At 33.6% G+C, this 22,259-nt stretch overlaps 1 protein-coding gene across 6 annotated transcripts in view; it reads left to right on the top strand.

Moving 5' to 3' along the window:
* LOC149065565 (uncharacterized) overlaps positions 1-22,259 on the top strand; it is a 259,702-nt gene that overhangs the window by 193,120 nt on the left and 44,323 nt on the right. For 5 of the 6 annotated variants that reach the window (XM_089253491.1, XM_089253490.1, XM_089253493.1 and 2 more), the window contains 3 exons: positions 1,902-1,991; positions 7,691-7,777; positions 21,388-21,434. In XM_089253491.1, the coding sequence (XP_089109617.1) occupies positions 1,902-1,991; positions 7,691-7,777; positions 21,388-21,434 (224 nt within the window). The remainder of the gene's footprint in view (positions 1-1,901; positions 1,992-7,690; positions 7,778-21,387; positions 21,435-22,259) is intronic. The other variant, XM_089253492.1, reaches the window with a different exon arrangement.

Raw genomic sequence — 22,259 nt, 5'->3', positions numbered from 1 at the left:
TAATATATTAAAGGGAAAGAAAGTGTTTCTATACTTTTTTAATGCATAAAGTGCAATTCACATTTGCATATAGAACATAGATACATATAAAGTTTCTTGTTTGTTTCATGTGAGAATGTTTAGAACCTTGAGAATCCAATTGATTGATCTATCTTAATTTTTTTTTTAAGATTTGTGCTCAAAATAAATCTAAGCCATGCTGACATAATTGGTGTAGGCTTAAAAATTAAAATCGATCAATGAAATAACACAATTCACTCACATGATAGCAGTTGCAAATAAGTTTTTTTCTTGTTACCATTGGTTCATGTGAATTGCCTGTTCATCTCCATGAATTTGATTATTTTTTTTTTATCTGCATTTTTTTAATGAATTTTCATGAATGATATTATATGATATTTAATGTACAGTGGAACCAGGTTATAATGCCACCATCAATTTCAAAGAATTTTGGCGCTATAACGAGTTTGCCGTTGTATCAAATCATGCTCGGAATAGCATTTCAAAGAAGCTTGGTTACATAAATTCACTACATTTAGAATAGCATCTGCCTTGCTTGGAGGCAACTTGGTTTTTTTGCATTTCTCGAATTTTGATGGTGATCAGTCAAAACATGTAAACGTGTGAAAAAAAAATGAACTCATATCCTTAAAAAGATACAGTATGTTAAAGAGTGAAAAAATAATTTTTCCCCAGAAAAAACGAATTCCAGAAACTTGAAAAGGGCAAACTTTCTGAAACATAGGAGGATGTTTGGAATGACATCAAAAAGAATGTCTCGTAACCCTAGCTGAGAGGCTTCATGTAAATGTTGACACATCTGCTTTAATATTGCTCTCATATTTTTCCATGTCCCTTAACAAAACTGATCTTTAATTAAGCCTACTGTATTTTTCAACTATGCTTTCATTCATTTAAATGATGCAAATATTGCATTATAATATGATCACAGTTAGTTTATTATAAGTTGAATGTATGTTCAAGTAGAAAATTTCATCTGGCCTCAGAAGTTTCCGGGCTAGTATTAAAATTTTTCTTTCACTTGAAATTTCCCTCCTTCAGGTGTAAGTTTTCAGGTATGAAATAAATAAAACAAAAATAGCATTTCTAACCTTCTCAATCAAGAACAATGGGTAATTCAAGAAATTTCTTTTCTCCCGCCTCCCCCTTCCGGAGTTTCTACATTTATTGGTTTTTCCCAAAAGCCAGGCCACATCAGTCATACCATCTGTAAGATAATAAATATTCAGGATTAAGATCTATATAATACTTTTATAGTAGTTAGTTGGTCTTTTAATTAGTTAATTAATGTGATGTTATAATCAAAAAAGTTTATTAACTGTTTATTGATTATATATTGTCTATGAATTAAAACTTTTTGAGACCAGGTGCTGAACTCGTAAAAATTTAAATTACTGGGCAGCAGTCTCAGAAAAGTTGAGAAGAGCTCTTCTAGATAACCGATAGCCAATCGCAATCAACTTGACCATCTGTATTTGCAAATCCTTTATTTCACACCTTATGTCAATCACATTTCCTTTTTTCCTTAGCAGTGAGTATATGCAGTGCTGAAACATCAGTACAAATCTGCACTTTACATAGAGCACAAAATTGCACATCGATTTTCAAACATGTCAATATTCATACTTTATTTATACATATCATGCATACAAGTATTCTGTATGAATAAATACTGTATTTATGTTCTGTTTTTTTTCCTAATGTCCTCAGTCAATAAGTAAATATAATTGCACTATAGTTGATTTTTGTCAGCTGCTTTATCTTTTGTGGATTAAAATTTTTACTAATAGTGTGTTTGTGAGTAACAGCATGTATATGAATTTAGAAACAAATATAAATTTAGTTCACACATGTTTCTAAAAATTGAGATATTGTTTCAGTGTGTGAATCCGTTAGCTACAGGGTCATGTGTTCAACCAAGGCATCCTATTCCGCACCAGTTACCAAGTTCCTCCTGTGATAATAACCAGGTATCATTGAATCTTTTTAAATCAAAAGAAATCGTGCTTTGAAATAAATTAATCCTGTTCTAGTGATTGCTCCTGTACAGTGACTTTAAATATTGGTGAAATAGTAATTAAATTACTGTGAATCATTCATCGTTTTTGAATTTATGAGCTTATCTTTATTTGCACTGCAAATACACATACTATACTGTAGAGATTCTTTTATATTTTTTTGAAGGATTCCTGCATTGTAACCAAAAGTCGGGGTTGGTGGAACCTAATAATATTTTTCATAGAATGTGTGGCCACAATCTGACACTGTAGGCATGGGGGAGACAGTTTAAAAGTGTTAGATCAGCCACAAATGTTGCCCCAGCATTCTCAGCATCAACCACACATAAGATGGAGCAGTTTATGAATGCAGAGAAAGCAAATATGCACCTGATGTACAGTATAGCCAAGGGCAATGCCAGAGGTGCAAAGACTGCAGCACAATCAATATCCTATGTGACCTGCCTGATCATAACGTTTTTGCACAACTACACCAAGGTGCCTAAGGCAGACACCTTTCATACAAAAAATTATAAAGGGAAAAATTTTTCGATTAACCTTATATCATAAAAAAAAACTTCAAATGATTTTCAACTTTCACAATATTTTACTTGTTTTGTGCAATACTTGTATACATTTTTGTGAAAATAGCACATGAATATACACACTACAGTCAAGGTTTGTTATAACGACCCCACGTTATACCGATCATTCCATTACAATGACTGATGGGACGAGCCTCTAATGTTTTCATAGAATGACCATCATATATGTAGGGAGATCGTTATATCGAGTGCCGACTATTTTTACAAAAAAAAGAGATGAATGATCTTTATAAAAATTCTAATTTTCACACTATATATATGATTTTTTTGCTTAAATAATGTTCAACCAATCTTTCACCAAACTTACAGAAAATTTGACACTATACATGAGACACATTTTAACAAAATTTTAAATGTGAGAATTTGATATTCAATGCGATTTAAGCATTTTAAGTTAGTGATTTTTAATTAGCATGTGCAGGAAATATCTTTTTCCCACCATAATTTGTTTGCCATATATATGGTGTGTGTGTGTGTGTGTAAAGGGTTCTCCCTTGTGAAAACAACCTCCTTATTGTTCCATTTATTTTCGTATTTTTCTTTTTTCTTCTAATTTTAAAATTTCTAGTTATGTGTATACAACTGCCTTTGGTGCTATACTCTGGCTTTTGAAATGTTTGAATTTTTTAATGCATTTGGTTTTTAATTCAGTATTTCTTTTAGCATGTATGTTATATATATTGGATTAGTGTGTGTATTTTGATTATTTTCTGTTTAGAAATATTAATGAAAATATCAAAACAGTCAGCAACTGAGAATTTCAGAACAGGATGCATAAAAAATTTTGTTCATGCATCTTTTTTAAGGGATGCCTTCTTTCCGAGATAAAAGTATAGGGGGGGGGGAACCTCTATATAACCTTTTTCTTTTTTTTCCCACCATCTGCCGGAATCTCGCCATCATGGCCTTGCAAAGTAGTATAGTTCCTTTGTAATTCAAAGTATAAAGGAAGTGCTGTACTTGTATAGCTTGCTGGGTATCAAAGAATAGGCTGACAAAATATCTAGTGTCCTTGAATCTCTGCACTTGAGTTGTCTTGAAGCTCTCAGGGCTCGATCAAATGACATTTCTATTAGATCTTTGGTTAACTTTGCTTCAGCTACAGATCTCTACTAAGGACTTGAATTTTTTTTTTGGCGGGGATATTGCAATAGATCTTTAGTCGTAGTGCTAGGTTCTGCGGGACCATCCATTCAGAAATGTGTCTGAAGGAGGGGCTATATACTGAATTTCCTCCTGTGTGTTATATACCGGCCGGAAATTATGGTACTTTCACATGACTAGCTCCTGAGTTCAAAGACAGCATATTTTTGGCTTACAATATGACATTCTTTTTTTTCCACAAGATCCTTTGTGAAAATATGTATACAATTCGTTCACCTGTTCAAATTGTCAAAAAAAAAAAAAATTGATCATTGGGAAAAGAAAAAATACTTGAATCTGTAAAACTCTAGCTAAAATATCTGTTTTGTCATCTAGTTGCTATGCATGCTGCCATATGGTTATCATTAGTGATTGCTGGTTGTGACTGTTTCATATCACAAAAATCTGGGTTTGACACCTGACAGTGGTGGTTGGCTAAATACAGTTTTTTGAGTTTTTCCAACTTTGAGTTGGCTAAGACCTATAACACAAGTATATAATAAATTGCAAATCCACACAGTTGCAATTAGATCACACCATCTATACAACATAAAACATGCACAATGCTAGACACACAAGCACACTGCTAGGTTTTGCCAATAAATCTTGCACAGCTCTCAAATTCAAGTGCAAAATATATGGAATTTATTGGTGGTGGTTTTGGATCACCAGAAAATATGTTGAATGCTGCTGTGTTCAGAATCTGCAATAAATTGTAGGTCCCAGTCTAATTATCCCTCCTGTATAGAAAATGACTGTGGTGTGACAAAAATGATCAATGATCATCGAGGAAGAAAAAAGAATCATTCTCACTAGAAATCGTTCTGCAAAGATTAATATGAATAAAAAGATAATCACCAGAATCATTTGCTTCAAATGAATCAGTCATATTCATAGATATCATTGAAACAGCAAAGTTTTTCTGAAATGCAAAATCAGAAGAGGATCTATAAATTTACTTGGTAAATATATAATGTGCCAAACTTAATTTATATGTTTCAGATTTATTAATTTTATTATTATTTTTTGAAACTTTATTTAACATGATGAAATAGCACATAATAATGAAACAAATTCATCAAGAGATTCCGTGGATCTGTACTGATGAACACGAAGTATCGATGAGTAATTACAATGCAATTTCAAGGACAGAACAAACAAACAAAAAAAGGGGGGGAAAGGTTGATAAATATATTGAAATAATTCGGCATCTTTTTTTTTTTTTTTTTTTAAACCGAGCACAACTCAGGTCTATCGCCATGGGCAATTTACTACCTAGTGAGTTGTGCCGGAAGTGTAACTGTGTGTGTACCTAACTGTCTGAACGTGTATGTAGTGTTGTGTTTGACTTTTCAGTGTTGCCATCTATACTGCAGAAGTGAAGTGAGTGATGTGTTATGATTGAATTACATTTGTACTGTTTGTAGGTCTGGTGCTCTCCGTGGCGAGACTTTTTGAAGGGGAGATCAGCTCGCATTCGCGCCTTGAAGTTGGGAACCACAGAAAACCAACTTCAGCCGATCACCACTGTGGTGACGGTGGGGTTCGAACCCGGGACCTCGTGACGTGAGTCTGTCACTATGATAATTCTGCATCTGTGAACAAGTATACAATTTTAGAATACAATACACCATTTCAGAAACAAATACAACACCACAACAGGCAAAATGCCCATAAAAATATGGATGTCATATATTTCCAAAAGAAATATAGCAAGATATACAGTATTCTTTCATATACATTATAAATGAAGATTATGGAATGCTAGAGTGGTGCGAGAATTGTTTAGCGACTTCAACATCTGGAGGCAAACAGCAGGAAGTGTACTTAGACATTTATAAAATTCAATTTAGCACTGACCGATAGAGCTCTGTTTTTGTTGTTTTTTTCTTATTGTTTTTCAAAAATGGTCGTTGATGTTAGCTATTGAGAAAAGGTAATTTTTTAAACTTTTTTTCAGTAACGGTATTAAAGGGGGGAAAATAATATCATGCGACAGTTTGTTATAAAACTTCGGAGTAAGATATGTAAAATGGTTTTTCTTCACTGTTTTATGTATCAAGGGAATATTTAGAATGTTATTGTATCTATTTGATGTCCTTGATAAATTAAGAGAGACTGAGTTGTTTTTTAGTAAGTAGGAGAATCGATTTATAAAAGTATAAATACCGCAAAGGGAGTATGTTAAGTTGCCGGTAGAGATCAAATGACGGAGTTGAGTAATTGCCAGTTAGTGATCGGATTATTTTTTTTTTTTGGGTCTGGATGATGGGTCGCAACATATTGAAAATACGTTTTTATTACATATGTTAATTCCTTGTTGTTGGGCACTATGTCCATTTTCAGCAATATGGAGATAATGCTATTAATTTGCAGTACTTTTGTTACATTACACAGGTATGGAACACTAAATACTTTATTTCAATTAAATAACAGATATTCACTTTATAAAAAAAATTGAGCTCCATAGAAACACATACTTAAAAAAAAAATCTTTAAACAGCTCTTCTGTAAAACTTCTCTTTTGTAACTGGTACCCTTTACTAAAAATTCCAGTTGAATATGCCCTTAATGGTAAATTGAACTTTTATAGTGAACCTTCAATTGCTCATGTTTTTAGAAACTAATTATTAGTTTGAGAGAGGGAGAGGGGGATATTTTTTTTTTGATTAACAGGGGTACTATATAGTAAATGGTAGGGGAAAAAACAATGTTTTTTTATCCAGGTTTTCTCAACAACCTTGGTCCTGGGATCCAATGGCTGTACTATCTACTCATGCTTATCAGGAATCTGATCTGTATCCATGCTGATTTTAACAATATAAAGATAAAAGAGAAATTTTGTTATTATTGGCATTCCACTTTAAAAATGAGCATAATTTTTCCTCTGAATATTTGGAGGGTGTTATTCCCTGTGGCAGTAGTGGTCATGTAGAACACTGCTGCTGTAATGAACGATTTGGAACCATTGTTTGTTATTTGCATATCTTTTCTTTGACTTGTGTACATCAGTGCCACCTATCGGCTGTTTTTGATGGTTTTTCCTGTCTTAAGAAAATTCCTGTGACTTTGTGATGCTAACCCTGCAAACCGTTTTTTATTTCTGTTATTTTTCCGGTTTTTATTCATTTTTAGTTTCTATAGACTTTTTGCCCACCCTGTATTTGCTGTGCATGTAGTGGAAGAGTCTATAACACTAGTGGTCAAATCGACTGGTCTTGGTACTTTTAAGTAAAATGAAAAATATCTCTGGCGATTTCTTTTTGAACTGATAATAGCTGGACAGCGTAATGTTTCAGTATGTTTAGCAAAAATTGTGAAAAATTTTTCAACATTCTAAACAATCTGATTCACTATGAAAATAGAGCAAGAATATCAGAAATGTTCAAAATGTTTGGTTGGCTTGGTTTTCCTAGTGGTGATTAAAAAATGGAGTGAAAAACAATAAAGTTTTTTTTTCTGAACGTGTATATATTATGAAATTTTCCAACAGTTTAAGGTAGGAGTGGAGAACTTAACTATACATTTTATCTGTTATTCTTCCTTTAACCCACACCTCGGTGTACCCACACCAAGTGTGGGAACTGCATACATCCCACCGATGATCTGGTCTGGTGAGTTTTCTTAGGAACTTTGGTCAAGTGTCAACATGAAATTTTTGAATACATGTAATCTTTGAGTGGCTTGAGTATTCACCATCTATCCATACCTGAATGTTCCTTTACACTTGTTTGAGAATGCGTTAAGGCTCCTAAAAATATCATCGGCTTTTATTTATTAAATAGAATGTGAAAGTTATTTTTGAAAACTCAATAAACTTCATGCATTCTATTCACCTGGAAAATTTTATTTCAAGATTCTCATGATATTTTTAAAATTTGAAGTTGCTATATAAATTCAACATATTCATTTTTTTCTTTTCAGCAGTCAAAAGATATTTCATTGCCAAGACAGCATTTGTCAAGTTCTCAGCCTTCTGTTAACTGCACGAAATCATCTGTTCATTCAAGGGTGAATAGTTTTGCTTTTTATTAATTTATGATTGTTATCTACTCATCTATACATTTAAAATAATGCGTCCTGACTGACTGATTCATCATCACCACCAAGCTGGAACTGCTGAAGCTATAAATATAAAATTTGGTCGGTAGTTTTATTTTATCAGATTTACTAAGAAGAGATTTTTCAAAATCCAACCATTTAAATGATCATAAGGGGAATTTTCAGATTACAAAATCCATGCAAGTGAAACCACAGGTAACAGCTAGTCAATAATGGAATCTTTATGAAAAATATCTGGGAATTCACTCGTATTATTTTTGCATGCTCGCAAAAATTATAATATGGATGAATTCCCAGATATTTTTCATAAAGATTCCTTGTTTCACTAGGTACTGTACATATTTCGTATTAATGTTTCTTTTTTCTCTAAGAGTGCTTTGGCATCATGATTCTTTTCTCTTGTTTTCATTTGCTTTTCATATTAATTTCCTTCTGTTTATTTTTCTTGTTTTTTTTTTTTTTTTTTTTTTTAATTCATCTATTTGAAGTTTATTTTTAGTTTTTGGGTGGCAATGTCTTCTTTGCATCACATTCTCAACTTGTGTTTCTATTGTGTATATATATTTTTGTATTATGTGTTTGTTTAATGATTTTATTTTTATCGTACAAATTTGAGGGATTTTTTAATTTTACTTTTCTTTCATATTGTATTTTTGGTATTATTTTTGTCTGTAGTGGTTTCCCATCTCTGTAATTGGGCTTAGCCGAGATGTGTAAATAATATAGTAGAACCTCTCATAATTGCTCCTCTTTAAGTGGATCCTCCACTGACCTTGAAAAAAATCTTACTGATGCTGCGTAACTGATCCTAATATGTATGCACAGTAATTCAAGGTATGGCCCTTATTTACTACATAAAAGAAAATTTCTGTTTTTATTGTAATTTACTTGGATTTACAGTAGAGTCCTAATCCCCAAAATTTGAGTTTCAGGATAATGCGAGGTACTGAAAAATTTAAAATTTCCTTCTTGAGACCCTCTGTTCTCGTTCTTTTCCCTCCATGAGCCTAACTTCATTTCTTCCCAGGAATACTATTCAGTACATATGTATTGTACAATAATTTCAGTTTAAAAAGGGACTGGGCAGCCCCATCCCTATAATGACTAGCTGATGTAGTTTAATATTTGACTTCTCTGAATAGATGTAGATCATTTCAACTTTCCGGGAGTTGCTGAGAAAGAAGGACGAGTTTGATCTTTTTCTTAATAATGGTGGACAAAGGCGTTGTCCCCTAATTGCTTATGTAAAATCATTGAAAAGGCAGTTGAAAGCTGTCAGTGTCTTAGCGTCATTCACCACCAATCCCATCCTCAACTCTTCTCAATGGTGGATTAAGAATAGTTGATCTTCTCAATCTTTGTACCCTTTTACATTCTTCATTTTTTTTTTAAACACGTATGGCATGTATGTCTTATTCAAGAATAAAATACAGCATATATGTTTGTACTGTTTTTGCTTGTTTTTTGTTTTAAGTAAAACCTTTCAAGCATTTTTTTTATTTTTTTTCCAGATAATTAGAGTTTTTCGATAATCTGAGGTGGCCTCAGTCCCACCCACCTTGGATTATAGAGACTCTACCTTTTGTTCAAAGAGTATTAAAATCAGGGTTAGCAAAAACCCGTTCCAAAACCCATTGGGTTTTTTCAGGGTTTTTGATATCGAAACATAAGGGAAGAAAGTTATATATGCTGTAAATAAATATAATAAACTGGGTAATTTATGACAATTATTATGCATATAAGTATATTAATAATTAGCTCAGAACACACATTAAATCAATATTGATAAAAATTTTAGCTGATTTAGTGTGTGCTTAAAGCGCAACCAGTGTTCAAATACCTCTAGTGGAGAAACACTGTTCCTAAATGATAAGAAGAAATAACATAGCAGTTTATTAGAATTATGATTAAAAAAACAACAATCCTAACAAATTATTTGTAAGCAATTAAATTCTGAAACATCAATCTTATTCTCTGAAAAAATAGTGTAGGTTAAGAGTTAATTTTTTTCTAGATATATACCTTTGCTTTACCTGAATACTAAATAAGTTGTATTTAGATAATTTTAGTTTTTGTATTTGTTTGCAACACTTTCTATCCTTTAAGAGGGAAACATTCTAGAAAGAATTTATTGCACCTGTTTAGTTGTAAAGCACCAGCTGCAAGCCATCTGATCTCTTATTGGATAGAGTTTACAATGATACACACACACACACACACACACACACACACACACACACACATATACACACACACAAATTGCACCAATGAAAATTCTTTAGACTTTTCTTCAGCATTATCTCCCTTTCTCTACTCAAACTACTTTGACCAGTTTTACCAATACCTCAAGTCCAGTCCTCTCAAGTACTGGACTTGGACTGGATAATGGATGTTTTTTCTCCTGGATACAGCATTTCACCATTTCTTTCTGCTGCTTAGCTAGACAAGTTGTGCATATAAACTATCCAAGTTCTAAAATTTTTCTTTGAGAGAAGTATAAATTTCGGTGGTAAAATTTAGTCAGCCATGCCAAGGACTGAAGGTTCTGGAAGAAAACAGTCCATTGAATGGACTATGGTGAATAAAACTAATAACAAATGGCAAGTGACTTGTAAGTTTTGCAATACCATAGTTAGTGCAAAAGTGGAAAGAATCGGTGCTCATGTGAATAAATGCAAGAAATCCGAAGCTCATTCCTTGTTTCTGTATTCATCAAACACAGATGATAATGAATCTTCATGCAGTGAAGAGACATCTGCTTCATTCAAAAAAGAAAGCAACCTCTTGAAGATTGTTTCTACATGCGAAAGTTCAAATACTATTGTGGATGCTGGAACATCAAAACCCAAAGACCAATAGGACAATTTATTGTTAAAACAAGTGATCGCCAGAGGTTAGTTCTTGATCGAAAAGTGCCCGAATTTTTTTTATGCTAATAATATACCTTTTAATATAGCTGATAGTGATGCATTTAGAGAAATGGTTAATGCTTTGTATCCGGTTATATCTCTCCTAATAGGAAGAAATTAGCTGGATCATTATTAGATGAGGCAGATAAAACTGTTGATATTTTAATGGCAAAGGAAATGAAAAACTCAACTATCACTCTGATGTTGGATGGTTGATCAAATGCAAACGCTGACTTGATCATCGCAATGAGTATCCACACTGGCAAGAGCACCCACTTAATAGATGCTGTTGAATGTGGCTCACACAAGAAAACAGCAGAATTCTGTGTGGAAATAGCTGAAAAGGCTATGGATACTATCAACCAAGAGTATAATAAAAGTGTTTTTGCTGTTTGTTGCGATAACGAGAACAAAATGAAAAAATTTCGTGACATAATTGTCCAAAACCATCCACATGTCCTTGCTTTTGGTTGCTCAGCCCATTTCATGAATCATCTTGTTAAGGATATCGCCCCTAAAAATGTGGTAAAATATGTAGTAGAAATACAAAAATATTTTAGACAACACCATAGACCACTTGGGTGGCTTATGGAAAAGGATGGACAAAAGCCACAATTACCTAATGAAACAAGGTGGAATTCTGAAGAAGCTTGCCTTTCTTCATTCATCCATAATTAACAAAAATACGTAGAAATATCCAATTGAACATAAAGAAGAAATTGAAAAAAGTATTGTGATGTTTTCAGATAACAAAGGATTATATAGAGAATGCATCAACTTGAAAGTGCAGTTATCGAGTATTGGTAAAGCCCTAGATAATTTACAAAGAAATAGCTGTACTCTTGGACAGACAGAAATATGGCTAGATGTATTGGAAAGTAAAGAATTATCTTTGTATAAGGAGTGTGTTGCACATCGCTTTGAAAAAGCACTACCTCCATTTCATTTCCTTGCAAATATGACTGATCCTGCTTTGTAAGGAAAAAGATTAACTAAGGAACAAGAAGCTTCCGCTGAACAATGGATCAAAAAACTGAATACAGAATTTGTTATTGCACTACAGATGTTTCAAATAGAAGACGCAGATTTCTATCCAGGAACAATGTTTTCACAAAACGTGATAGAGTCAGTTGAAGCAAAAAAGTGGTGGAAAATCATGCGTTGCAAGGCAGAAAAAAATAAGATTTTGAATGTAAACTTTTGCTAATTTTTAGAAGACCTGCATTCATTACATCCACATCTGCATCAATTGAGCAAATTTTTTCTACTTTTGGACTAGTATGGTCGAAACTGAGAAACAAACTTGGATGTAAAAAAGCAAAGAAGTTAGTGAAAGTGTATAGATCACTCAAATCAAAAGGTGTTATTGAAAAGGATTGGTAATTGTTAGTTAGAAAACATTCATGAAAATGTTTATTTTCTTTACTCGTAAAAAACAGACATTTAAAATATAATGGGAAGAAATATAATTTAAATAGCATTGAATGCAGATTTATTTATGTGTTTTTCATAAGATAGTCCTAACCCCCCCCCCCCACATCCCAGAGCCGACCCCACTTGGCAGAGATCTTTCGTGGGGCTCCTCTGTAATGAATTTACAGTGTAAAAAAAGTCAAAAATAATATTTGTCCCAGGCTGGAGTCCTGCAAGCCCCACCCTTGTGGGAGATACAGAGGATATATAGACAATGCAATAAAATCATACACTATCTGTGGCCCCCCACAAAGGTATGACAGTGCAATAACATCATTACAAAGCATACTGTTTGCAAGTAATTGAAGTTGTAAGGTATAATTTTTAATGGGCGTTTTCAAGGTTTTTTTCTAACCCCTATAATCTAAATAGCATTGAATACAGATTTATTTATGTATTTCTTTTGAGATAGAGTATGACGATGCAATAACATCATTAGAAAGTATACTGTTTGCGAGTAAGTGCAATTTGGGGGGTGTAGTTTTTGTTGGGTTTTTTCTTGGGTTTTTTCATGGATTTTTTCGGGTTGGGCAAAATCAGATCAACCCTGATTAAAATACACTGCAATTTCTGAAGTACAGTAATGTTTACATATATATAAAAATATATTCTCGAGGCATGTGATGTTTCTGCTAATGCAACATTTAAAGTAATATTCTTTTGCAAACATTTTTGCAATTAGTTTTCCACTCTGCCATTCACATACTAAAAATATTGTAAAATCTTCTCTCCAAGATTCCATCCCAATGATTAGGCCTGTATTTGAGATACAATGAACAAGTCAAAAGAAAATAACATTTCTTACTAGTTGCAAGCTTTATCAGAAAATTTTCAATCATGGTGCTTACAGTAATGCAACATTTCTTCCAGAAATCACAATATTTGTATGGGTTTGTAAGGGTCAGGAAAAACCCGGAAAAGTCAGGGGGAAATTTTTTTTACTAAAAAAAGAAAGTCGGGGAAAATAGCCCATTTTTTATCTAAAACATGGAAATTTGAGATAACAACCTAGAAAATCATCACTATTGTCTGATCGAGAAAAAATTACCTCAGAGAAAAAAGGGAATTCCAGTAACATCGTAAATATTTATAATCCATAAAATATTGCAATGTATCACAAAAAAACTATAGATACTGCCAAGGAGGAACAAGAATTTCTTAAGTCCATGTGGAAAAGCTCGTTGCTGCGACTTTATCATAGCTCTTTCTAGTGTTTCCAGAAATGTAACTCAGCATCTTAAAAAGCCATGTGTACAATGCTCAGTTGTGATCATTTCATTAAGTTGACTTCAGTTAGCAATGGCAGATGATGCATGTGTATATTTCGATTCCCACATGGGTATAACTGTTTTAAATGTTGTGTGGGTGGATAAAAACCTGAATCTTCAGTAGGCTGATTGGCTATCCCCAATCAAATTTTGATTGATGGCCACAATATAAAACTAGCAAACACCCACATATACATATGGCTACAAAACCTATGAAGGCGTCAGAGCAGCCTATTGTGTATACACAAACAATACAGAAAAGCAAATGTAGCAAGTGGTGCTAGATAAAAACAATAGTAACTTTCAAGAATTGGTAGCGATAGAAGCAGCTACACAATACGCAATGGGAATAGAAGAATGAGTTTTAATAATAACTGATAGCTGCTCCTCCCTTCAAGGACTTCTAGATCCAACAAATAGAAACACAATAGTACATGTATTGAGATAACCCAAAAATTTTCCTGGGTTGGACCAAAGCCCATGTAGGTAATCTTTGAAATGAGAGAGCAGACTTTCTAGCCAAAGCAAAACTGCAATCAACTGTAACAATAAACTTGTTAACCCTTTCCCACTAACGCTCCTGAAGCGACAAATTAAACAAGCAACCCTCCAGAAATGGCAGCAAATTTGGGACTAAGGAACAACAGCTAGGAAAGTGCACGAAATTGTCCCTCGAGTCATACAACACGCTAAACTGTAATAGGGAGGTGACTATCTTCAAAACAGGACACGGCCCATTTCCTATATATCAACACAAACGGAAACGCTGCCGAACAGACAAATGTGCCTGCGGTATGGTGGGTACTCCTGTTCACTATGCCACAGAGTGCAAATTTACAAAACATCTACATATGTACAAATATTCTGAAAACAATGGTTCACTCAAACAAAAAAGTAGGCTGATTGGGTTGAAGCAGTCAAAAATGACCCGTATAAAGCATGTTGTCTGCTTTGCGGCAAAACTCTCAATTGGAGCAACACATGGGCAGATTAGTTATTCAAAACCATGAAAACCATGTGAAATCAGGAGTTCAGTGAACAACCCGATTGCTAAACTTCTTGGTTCTAGCGCTTACGCAAGTGCAAGCCAACTGCAAAGAATTGTGATGCAGTGAAACCAACTACTACTTTGACTAATTATGTCACAAAGGAAACAACAGTAGACGCTTAAATTTTGTGGGCATTAAAATTGCAGAAAAGGGAAATCTTTCATTCCTTAATTGTGTTCCATTTTTCCATCAGGCTTATTTGAAAAGCATAAATGCATTAAAAAAAAAATCAATGATTATGATGTCATTATGATATTGTAATTAATTGACATAATTAATTTTATTATTGATATAAATAATTTTATAATATAATTAATTTTTTGTAATTTTTTATTAATTTATATCAATTTGAAAATTTGACTGGAAAACCTAGAAAGTTGGAAATTTTTTTACGAAAATGAGTATGAACCTTGATACACTAACAGATGTATAAAAATATAATTAATTTCACTCTCTTATCACGATTTTTCTTGTGTAATCTTTTTTTACTTTGAGCTGGGTGACCCTTGGCCAACTGCAAACTCACTTTTGCTGGATAAGAGAGGTTCTAATGTAAATGTATCTGAATTTGATTTACACCAAAACACATTGATTTAGAAAAAATGTCAACAACCTAATGGATCAATATATTTTACATTTTCATCAGATATTTTTATTGTCAACAAAATATTTTTTCTGGAAAGTTTCAAAAAAGGTGAAATCCTTCACAACATTGGTTTATAACCTATTTACTGGGTAACTGTGAACCCAGTGCAAACAAAGTTACAATTTTTCAACCCCCTTATATAAAGATTAAAGCATGTTAACTTCATCATCCATATCCCTCCCATATTTTCATTGTAATCAAGTACAACTCGTAGTGCAGTGAGAGAGAGAGACTTTCAGTTTCAAAACTACCAATTGTATTATGGGCAGTATATTATACCTTTCAAGTCTTTTAGTCTATTTCTTTGGGTTATTCTTAACTTTGAATTGCTGCTATATTAATGCTCTGATATAAGATATCCAAAATTTCCACTTATCTCAGTATAAGTGGTACACATTCATTCATTCACTTAATATTGTGAGTTTTGTGCATACTTCAGTTGTTAATTAACTTTATATACTAGAATGATGGTGTTTGAACTTTTTATGGTTCAAATGAATTTTTTCTCTTTGCTGGCATTTCTTTCATTTATGATCATCATTTTGTGGATGATTTTAAACAGCCATAGGTTCCGCTTACCTCACTCATTGAGACAAGTGGAAACCTTTGCCAACTAAAAAAAAAAAATTTTATAAAAGGAACACACTGGAGAAGACAAATTAAATCATTCGCTTAAAAAAATCATGATTCACAACACCTGCTGTCATATTTTCAAAAAGTTTCACTGACTTCTTTAACATAGAGGTGCTAGGTTGAATTTACATTAACTAAAAGAAACGGTTCCATTCATTTCATTGTATCTTACATATTTCTTATGGAAATTTTTTTCAATGTTAATTCTTTACACGTGTGAGACTTTTTGCATATATGTCACAATCATCTTTAGAATTACTTTGAGGGACAGGCACAGGATCATCCTCATAGAACTCAATGTTAAAATTGCCAATTTTACTGTAGAAATGTGAAAATTTAGTGGGATTTCCCACTACATTGATAATTTTAAAAATTGAATTTGATTCTTGATTTCTAAGTTATTGGGTTGGGAATACAAAGCCCAAAAAATTATAAAATAACTAGCTGGACCCACTTTTTAGTTAGATATCCATGCAATAACATTGACTTCAACATTGTATTTATATCTTCTCAAGCATAGAAATGAAAATTAACATCTCCATATTGTCTTTCAACCAGTCACGTGGCTTTGATGGTGAAGCAGCATACAGCACTCAAGACTCCATTAATAATTAGAACATTTTTTTAAATTTAAACTGAACATATTTGCGTAACAAAAAATTGACATACTGAGAAATTGAGAATTTTCTGAATGTTATGTTTAAACTGATATTTGGAAAGAAAAGTGATTTGTCTTCTCTGAGAATCGAACCCGGATCCCCTTGCATACTGGGCAAGTGCGCTAACCAATACACCAGACACACTTTTCGCGTACATTAGTCATTCACACACATTAGTAGCGTGAAGCGCTGAGTGGAGTCATAGCAGCCTCCCTTAACTACAGCAATTTTCGCCCCAGTTGATGTTTTTGTATGAAGAGACCATCTCATCATACAAAAAATGAACAGTTGTAAATATTAAAAAATGTTGAAACCACTAGCTGAACACAAGGACCTGCATTAGTATAAAAAATAAAATCAAGTGAGCGAAAAAGCAGCATTAGCATCGTCTTATATACTATTTTAAACTCGGCACGATTGATGTTGTAATCCTTTTTCTTTCACAGAAGTCTCGCGTCACGGATCAGTCTGCTACAGAGCTCTCCCACTAATTCTTTGAACGATGTCAACCAACCTGTGACCATTGTAGAAAACTTACATGCTGACTGGATTTGGTATGGACCTAGCACTGCGGCTCCTGAGAATTCACCAAGGACAATATTTGTTGTTCTTCAGATAGGAATTAGGCTTGCTTTCATCCGTCAACTGATACATTGGCATGTCGACCATTGAGATCCAACTTGAAGAATTTATCACTTTTTTGAAGAACAGGAAAAGGTCCTTGATATGACTGCTCCAGGGGCTTAAGCACGACATCTTTTCTTCCAAAGACGCGTGTGCACACGTTCAGTTGTGGATGCACAAACACTTGGAACACCATGTTGCAAAGTAGGTACTGGTCGTAACTTCCACATCTTATCCTTCAAGTCACTGACAAAATCCGATGCAGGAACAGTCAAACTAGACGAATCTGACCTGGTAATATCAGAGCTTCACCATACACCATTTCGGCTTCTTTTATTGATGTCTGGATTGCGAGCAACACTGTTATGAGGACATCGTACCAATTGACTTTGGTGTGGCACATGATAATGGCCTTGAGTTGATGGTGCATGCGCTCAACTAGACCATTGGCACATGGATGGTATGCTGTAGTTCTGGAATGCTGTGATCCAAGGAACTTCAAGAGGCTTTGCATGAGATTGCTCTCAAAATTGTTCTTCTGTCCATGGTAACGATTTCCGGCACTCCAAATCTGAATACCCATCTGGAGTAGAAAAGAGAGGCTATGGTTTCGGCTCTGGTCTTTCATGGGCCAAGCCTCCTGCCACCTAGTGAACCTTTCAACACAAGTCAGAATGTATGTATATTCTTGTGAATGTGGAAGTGGTCCAACAATCTCCAGATGTACGTGTGAAAAACGAGCATTCAGAGATAGAAAGTTTCCCAATGGAGTTCTCGCATGCCATTGCACTTTAGAGCATTGGCAGTGAATGCAGTTTTTAGTTCATTCCCTGCAATGTTTTTTCAAAGATTTCCAAACGAATCAGTCTAATGAGTTCTGTAGTGGCTTTGACACCAGGATGGCACAGATTAATATAGACTGTCAGACACTTGCCTACAGAAAGGTTCAGGAACATACGGTCTCTGGTTTTCTGTTGAACTGTTGACGTATGGCACCGGCATTGTGAAACCAGTCATGGGTTTTAATTTCAAACCAAAATCTGATTCGAGCAAAGATTGCAGTGCCACGTCAGATCTCTGTGAGAGAGCCATTTCATTGTATGAAATGTTAGTAGGGACATTAATTTCTGACACTCTAGAAAATGCATCTCGGCAATAATATTACTTTCACCTTTTATATACCGGATGTCAGTAGTAAACTCTCCTATGTACTGTAAAGGGCAAATTTGTCGCAGCGAGCACTTATGTGATTTCTAGACAAATGCAAATGAGATAGGCTTATGGTCACTAAAAATAATGAACTGTTGACATTCAAGCATGTGTTTAAAGTGTCTTATGGTTGAATATGTAGCTACAGTTCTCGATCATAAATGCTATAGTTACACTCTGCTGACGTCATTTTACGTGAAGGATCTGTAGGATCTGTATTTTGATCAAAGATGAAAAGGCTGCTATGAAGAAGGCTTTCGTCTGCTGCTGCAGACACAGACGAGCCAACTAGTTTTCCTGAAAACCACATGGTGAAGTGTATTGCAAGCTATGGTCCCATAATTCTCAATTCCAAGCCAAGTTAACAGACAATATTAATAGAAATAATGGCAAGTTTCAAGTCAAACGTTTATTTAACAGAGTTATGTTGACACAATTGCATTTTAGTATTTAAATATCACAGATGTTGATTCCGATTTCATATTTTAGTTTACATGATAGCAAAAATCTCATGAATAAACAAGAGCGATCTCGCCCGATACGGCCGCAGACAATCTACTCTTTCAGTGTAAGATATCCTAATATCCATTAGGGCTATGACTATCACAGAGTATGTAGACACTCACATGGGGCAGTTCACAATTGCCAAGGAAAGTTCATCTCAGGAACATGATCGGTAATGGAGAACAACAGTTATTGTAGAATTAGACACACTGGATCATATCCAATGACTGCACATGAAAATGATAACTACCCCTTGAAGTTGGCCCAGAGAAGCAACACATTCTAGGACTCGCATGCTGATACAACTGACACGATCATTTCGTAGATTATCTGACTTTTTCAGGAACTATTTCATCATGAATAGAATATGTAGTAAATTTTAGTTGACTAGAAAAAACATAATAAAAACAAGTACTTTTTTTTGGACCAGAGCCGGAGTAGCTAAACTGCACTCAATGACTAGAGATTATTTTTCCATAGTTAGTATTCCAAAAATAATTGGTTAGTAGTTAACAGCACATCTGCTGCTATGACTGAAAGCGTGAAGAAATGTGATAGTTCTGTTTTCTATAGCTGTGTAGAACTGGTTTGTTCTCGGCCCAATTGGAGAACTCGTTACCTCCGGCACACGAAAAAACTATGACATCATTCGCATAGTAACATGTATCAATAATTATTGCAAGTATTACTGTTTTTTGGATGGCAATGGTTCAAACAAGGCAGAGGAAGTCAGCCGGACTTCCCTGCGATGTTAACAGGGCTTTTGTGGGTAAGATCAAAGAATCATCAGCATCAACCGAAGTCTGCTGTCCCCTTTTGCCGGTGAAACAAGGTATTTTACAAAATATAATTATTTAAATCATGTCTATATCCGAATTTATGCAGCATAATATAAATAATTAATGATGATCCTAAACGACTCGACCAGGTTTTCTCCCAGGGGAATAACCTAGTGTTAGTTAACTAGGTGGTTATTGGTGATGGCATGACAAACTGGAATGTGGAGCCCAAAGGGTGATGCGTTACAACAGCTTCATGTGCATTTATGAGCTCATTCAGCAAACTGGTGATGGTACCAACACATGCTATGATCACGATTCCAGGACGTGTTCGATCTAAACCTTATCCATAAGTTTTGACAAATTTTCCAAAGAAGAATCTGATACAGACAAGATTTGTTGAATGAAAACTGGTAGTCATTACATCCACAAGGATTTAAAAACTTCTGCGCTAACTTTGTTGTTAGCTAAGGATTGCATTTCATGCAAAAGCACAGGTTTCCTGTCTTTTAACTGTAAATCTTGAAGTAACGTTTTTAGTTTTGCCGTTTCTGACTGCGAATAAGCATTGAGAATGTGATTTTTCAAGGTATAAATCCTTGTCGGGCGGCTGAGTTATTAAATCTGATAATGTTACGAGCACTTGAGCGTATAGAGCTGAAATTATGCAGTGAAATTTTGTTTTATTCGTAATACTGAATATAAAAATTAGGTATGCAAAATTGGTATGCAAGTCCCACTCGAAGTGATCTGGAAATTGAAATTCAACTCAAATCGCCCCTTTTGACTGAACATCCAGTGGCTAACAGCTTCTTAGCTTGGGAATAGTCAATAGTGAAATAGGTCACCAATGAGGCAATATGCAGCACTCAAAACTCCATTAATAATTAGAAGGTTTTTAATTTAAACTAAGAACATATTTGCATAACAAAAAAGTAATTAACAGTTGCAAATATATATTTAAAAAATATTAAAACGACTAGCTCTCTCTGAACACATGAGGACCTGCGTCAGTATAAAAAATAAAATGAAGTGGGCAAAAACACAGCATTAGAATCGTCTTGTATATTATTTTAAAGTCAGTATGATTCACTTTGTAATCCTTTTCGTTTCACAGAAGTGTCTCGCGTCAAAGGTTGGTCTGCTACAATGGAATAGGACCCCATGCTGATTTTTGGTCTTAATTATTTCAATTATTGAAAACTAATCAGTAATTATTTCAATTATTTTCTTATTTCAGAAACACTGTTAAGAACATGTGAAGTCGGTTTCAAACATGTTCATAAAACATTTTAATAAAAATATATTTTTATTGCCTTTAAACGTTTAAAAAAGGAAATGAGAGGAAAACAAGAAATTATAATTGTCCAGGTGACTGGTTAATATTCACTAGCATCAATTCATAGTTAGAGATTTTCAAAAAATTGATAATGGCCCATAATATTACATAGAAAAAATTACATAGCTCTTAATTGTGCATTTTTGAATTAGAAACAGGGAAGTCTCTCTCAATTTCAACTTCAAAAAAGTTTGAAATATTTAGCGCCTATCAAAAGCAAAAGAAATCTCTTTTCTATATTTCTTTAGTCTAGATTTGTTTCTGTCATAAGTGGCCTAGTAAGTCATCATGCTGGTTACCTTGGATACGGTTTGTATATCCGTCATACTCTTCACTGAAAGAGAAATATCACATGATCCAAAAAGCCTCATTAAATTAATTATGTATTAAATCAGAATTTTTCCCTTTTCAAAAACTTGTCATCCTAGTACTTCATGAATCAAGCATATTTTTCTCTTTTTTTTTAGTGTAAACCACCAGTTGCAAGAATCAGTTCAGCATCAAAAGCAGCGCTGTGAGTATATATTTTTTATGGACTTGATGGTAGTAATGTAAATTCAGTTTTTAATTAACCCTCCTTGGTGCACCTCCATTATAAAGTACTGAATTTTTTTTATTTTAGCAAACCAGATGTAAATTGATGCTGTTAGCATAATTTTAATTAAAACAATACTTCAACACAGCAATTTAATTGATTTAGAATGAATTTTTTATTAGTTAAAATAGAAAATTAAGGGTAAAGTATGCAGTTTGCCTTTATCTTAACATGTGAAATTTCAGTAGCTAAATAATATCCACTATACAAGGAATTCATTTTTTCTGGATAAAAAGTATTATATCAATATTAAGGTCACAACACGCGAACTGTCCAACAAGGTGAATGAAGAAAAAGTATAGATGTCAAACATATAATTCAGCCCAAAATAAAATCAATATTCATAAAGATAACTATGAAAAAATATATATACCATATTAATTCGCATACATGGTGGGTGAGGTTCTCATTTAACCTAGGTCATTCTATATGTATAAACAAATATCTAAATAAAAAATACCACTATAAGACCAAAAAAAAAAATCAATAAAAATGGGGATTAATTTCAGAAATAACTCCAGAACTAATAATTTTGACCAATTGAAAATGATAATTTGGGATTTATTGAAAATTCAATATTGATGAAGAAATTAAAAGTTTCAATCAAGTCCAATGATTCAAAATTAATTAATTAAAAAATCGAAAATTGGGAATTAAATAACCTAAGACTGAGAGATATAGTTCCAGAATTAACGGAAATTTAGTATTTATGAAAGACCTAATTTCAGAATTTACGTAAATTTT

Source organism: Pholcus phalangioides, unplaced genomic scaffold (assembly GCF_987345545.1).
Source record: "Pholcus phalangioides strain wild (caught in Gottingen) unplaced genomic scaffold, Ppha-v1.0 ptg000039l_1, whole genome shotgun sequence".
NCBI classification, from domain to species: domain Eukaryota; kingdom Metazoa; phylum Arthropoda; class Arachnida; order Araneae; family Pholcidae; genus Pholcus; species Pholcus phalangioides.
This window is presented reverse-complemented; position numbering and strand designations above follow the sequence as displayed.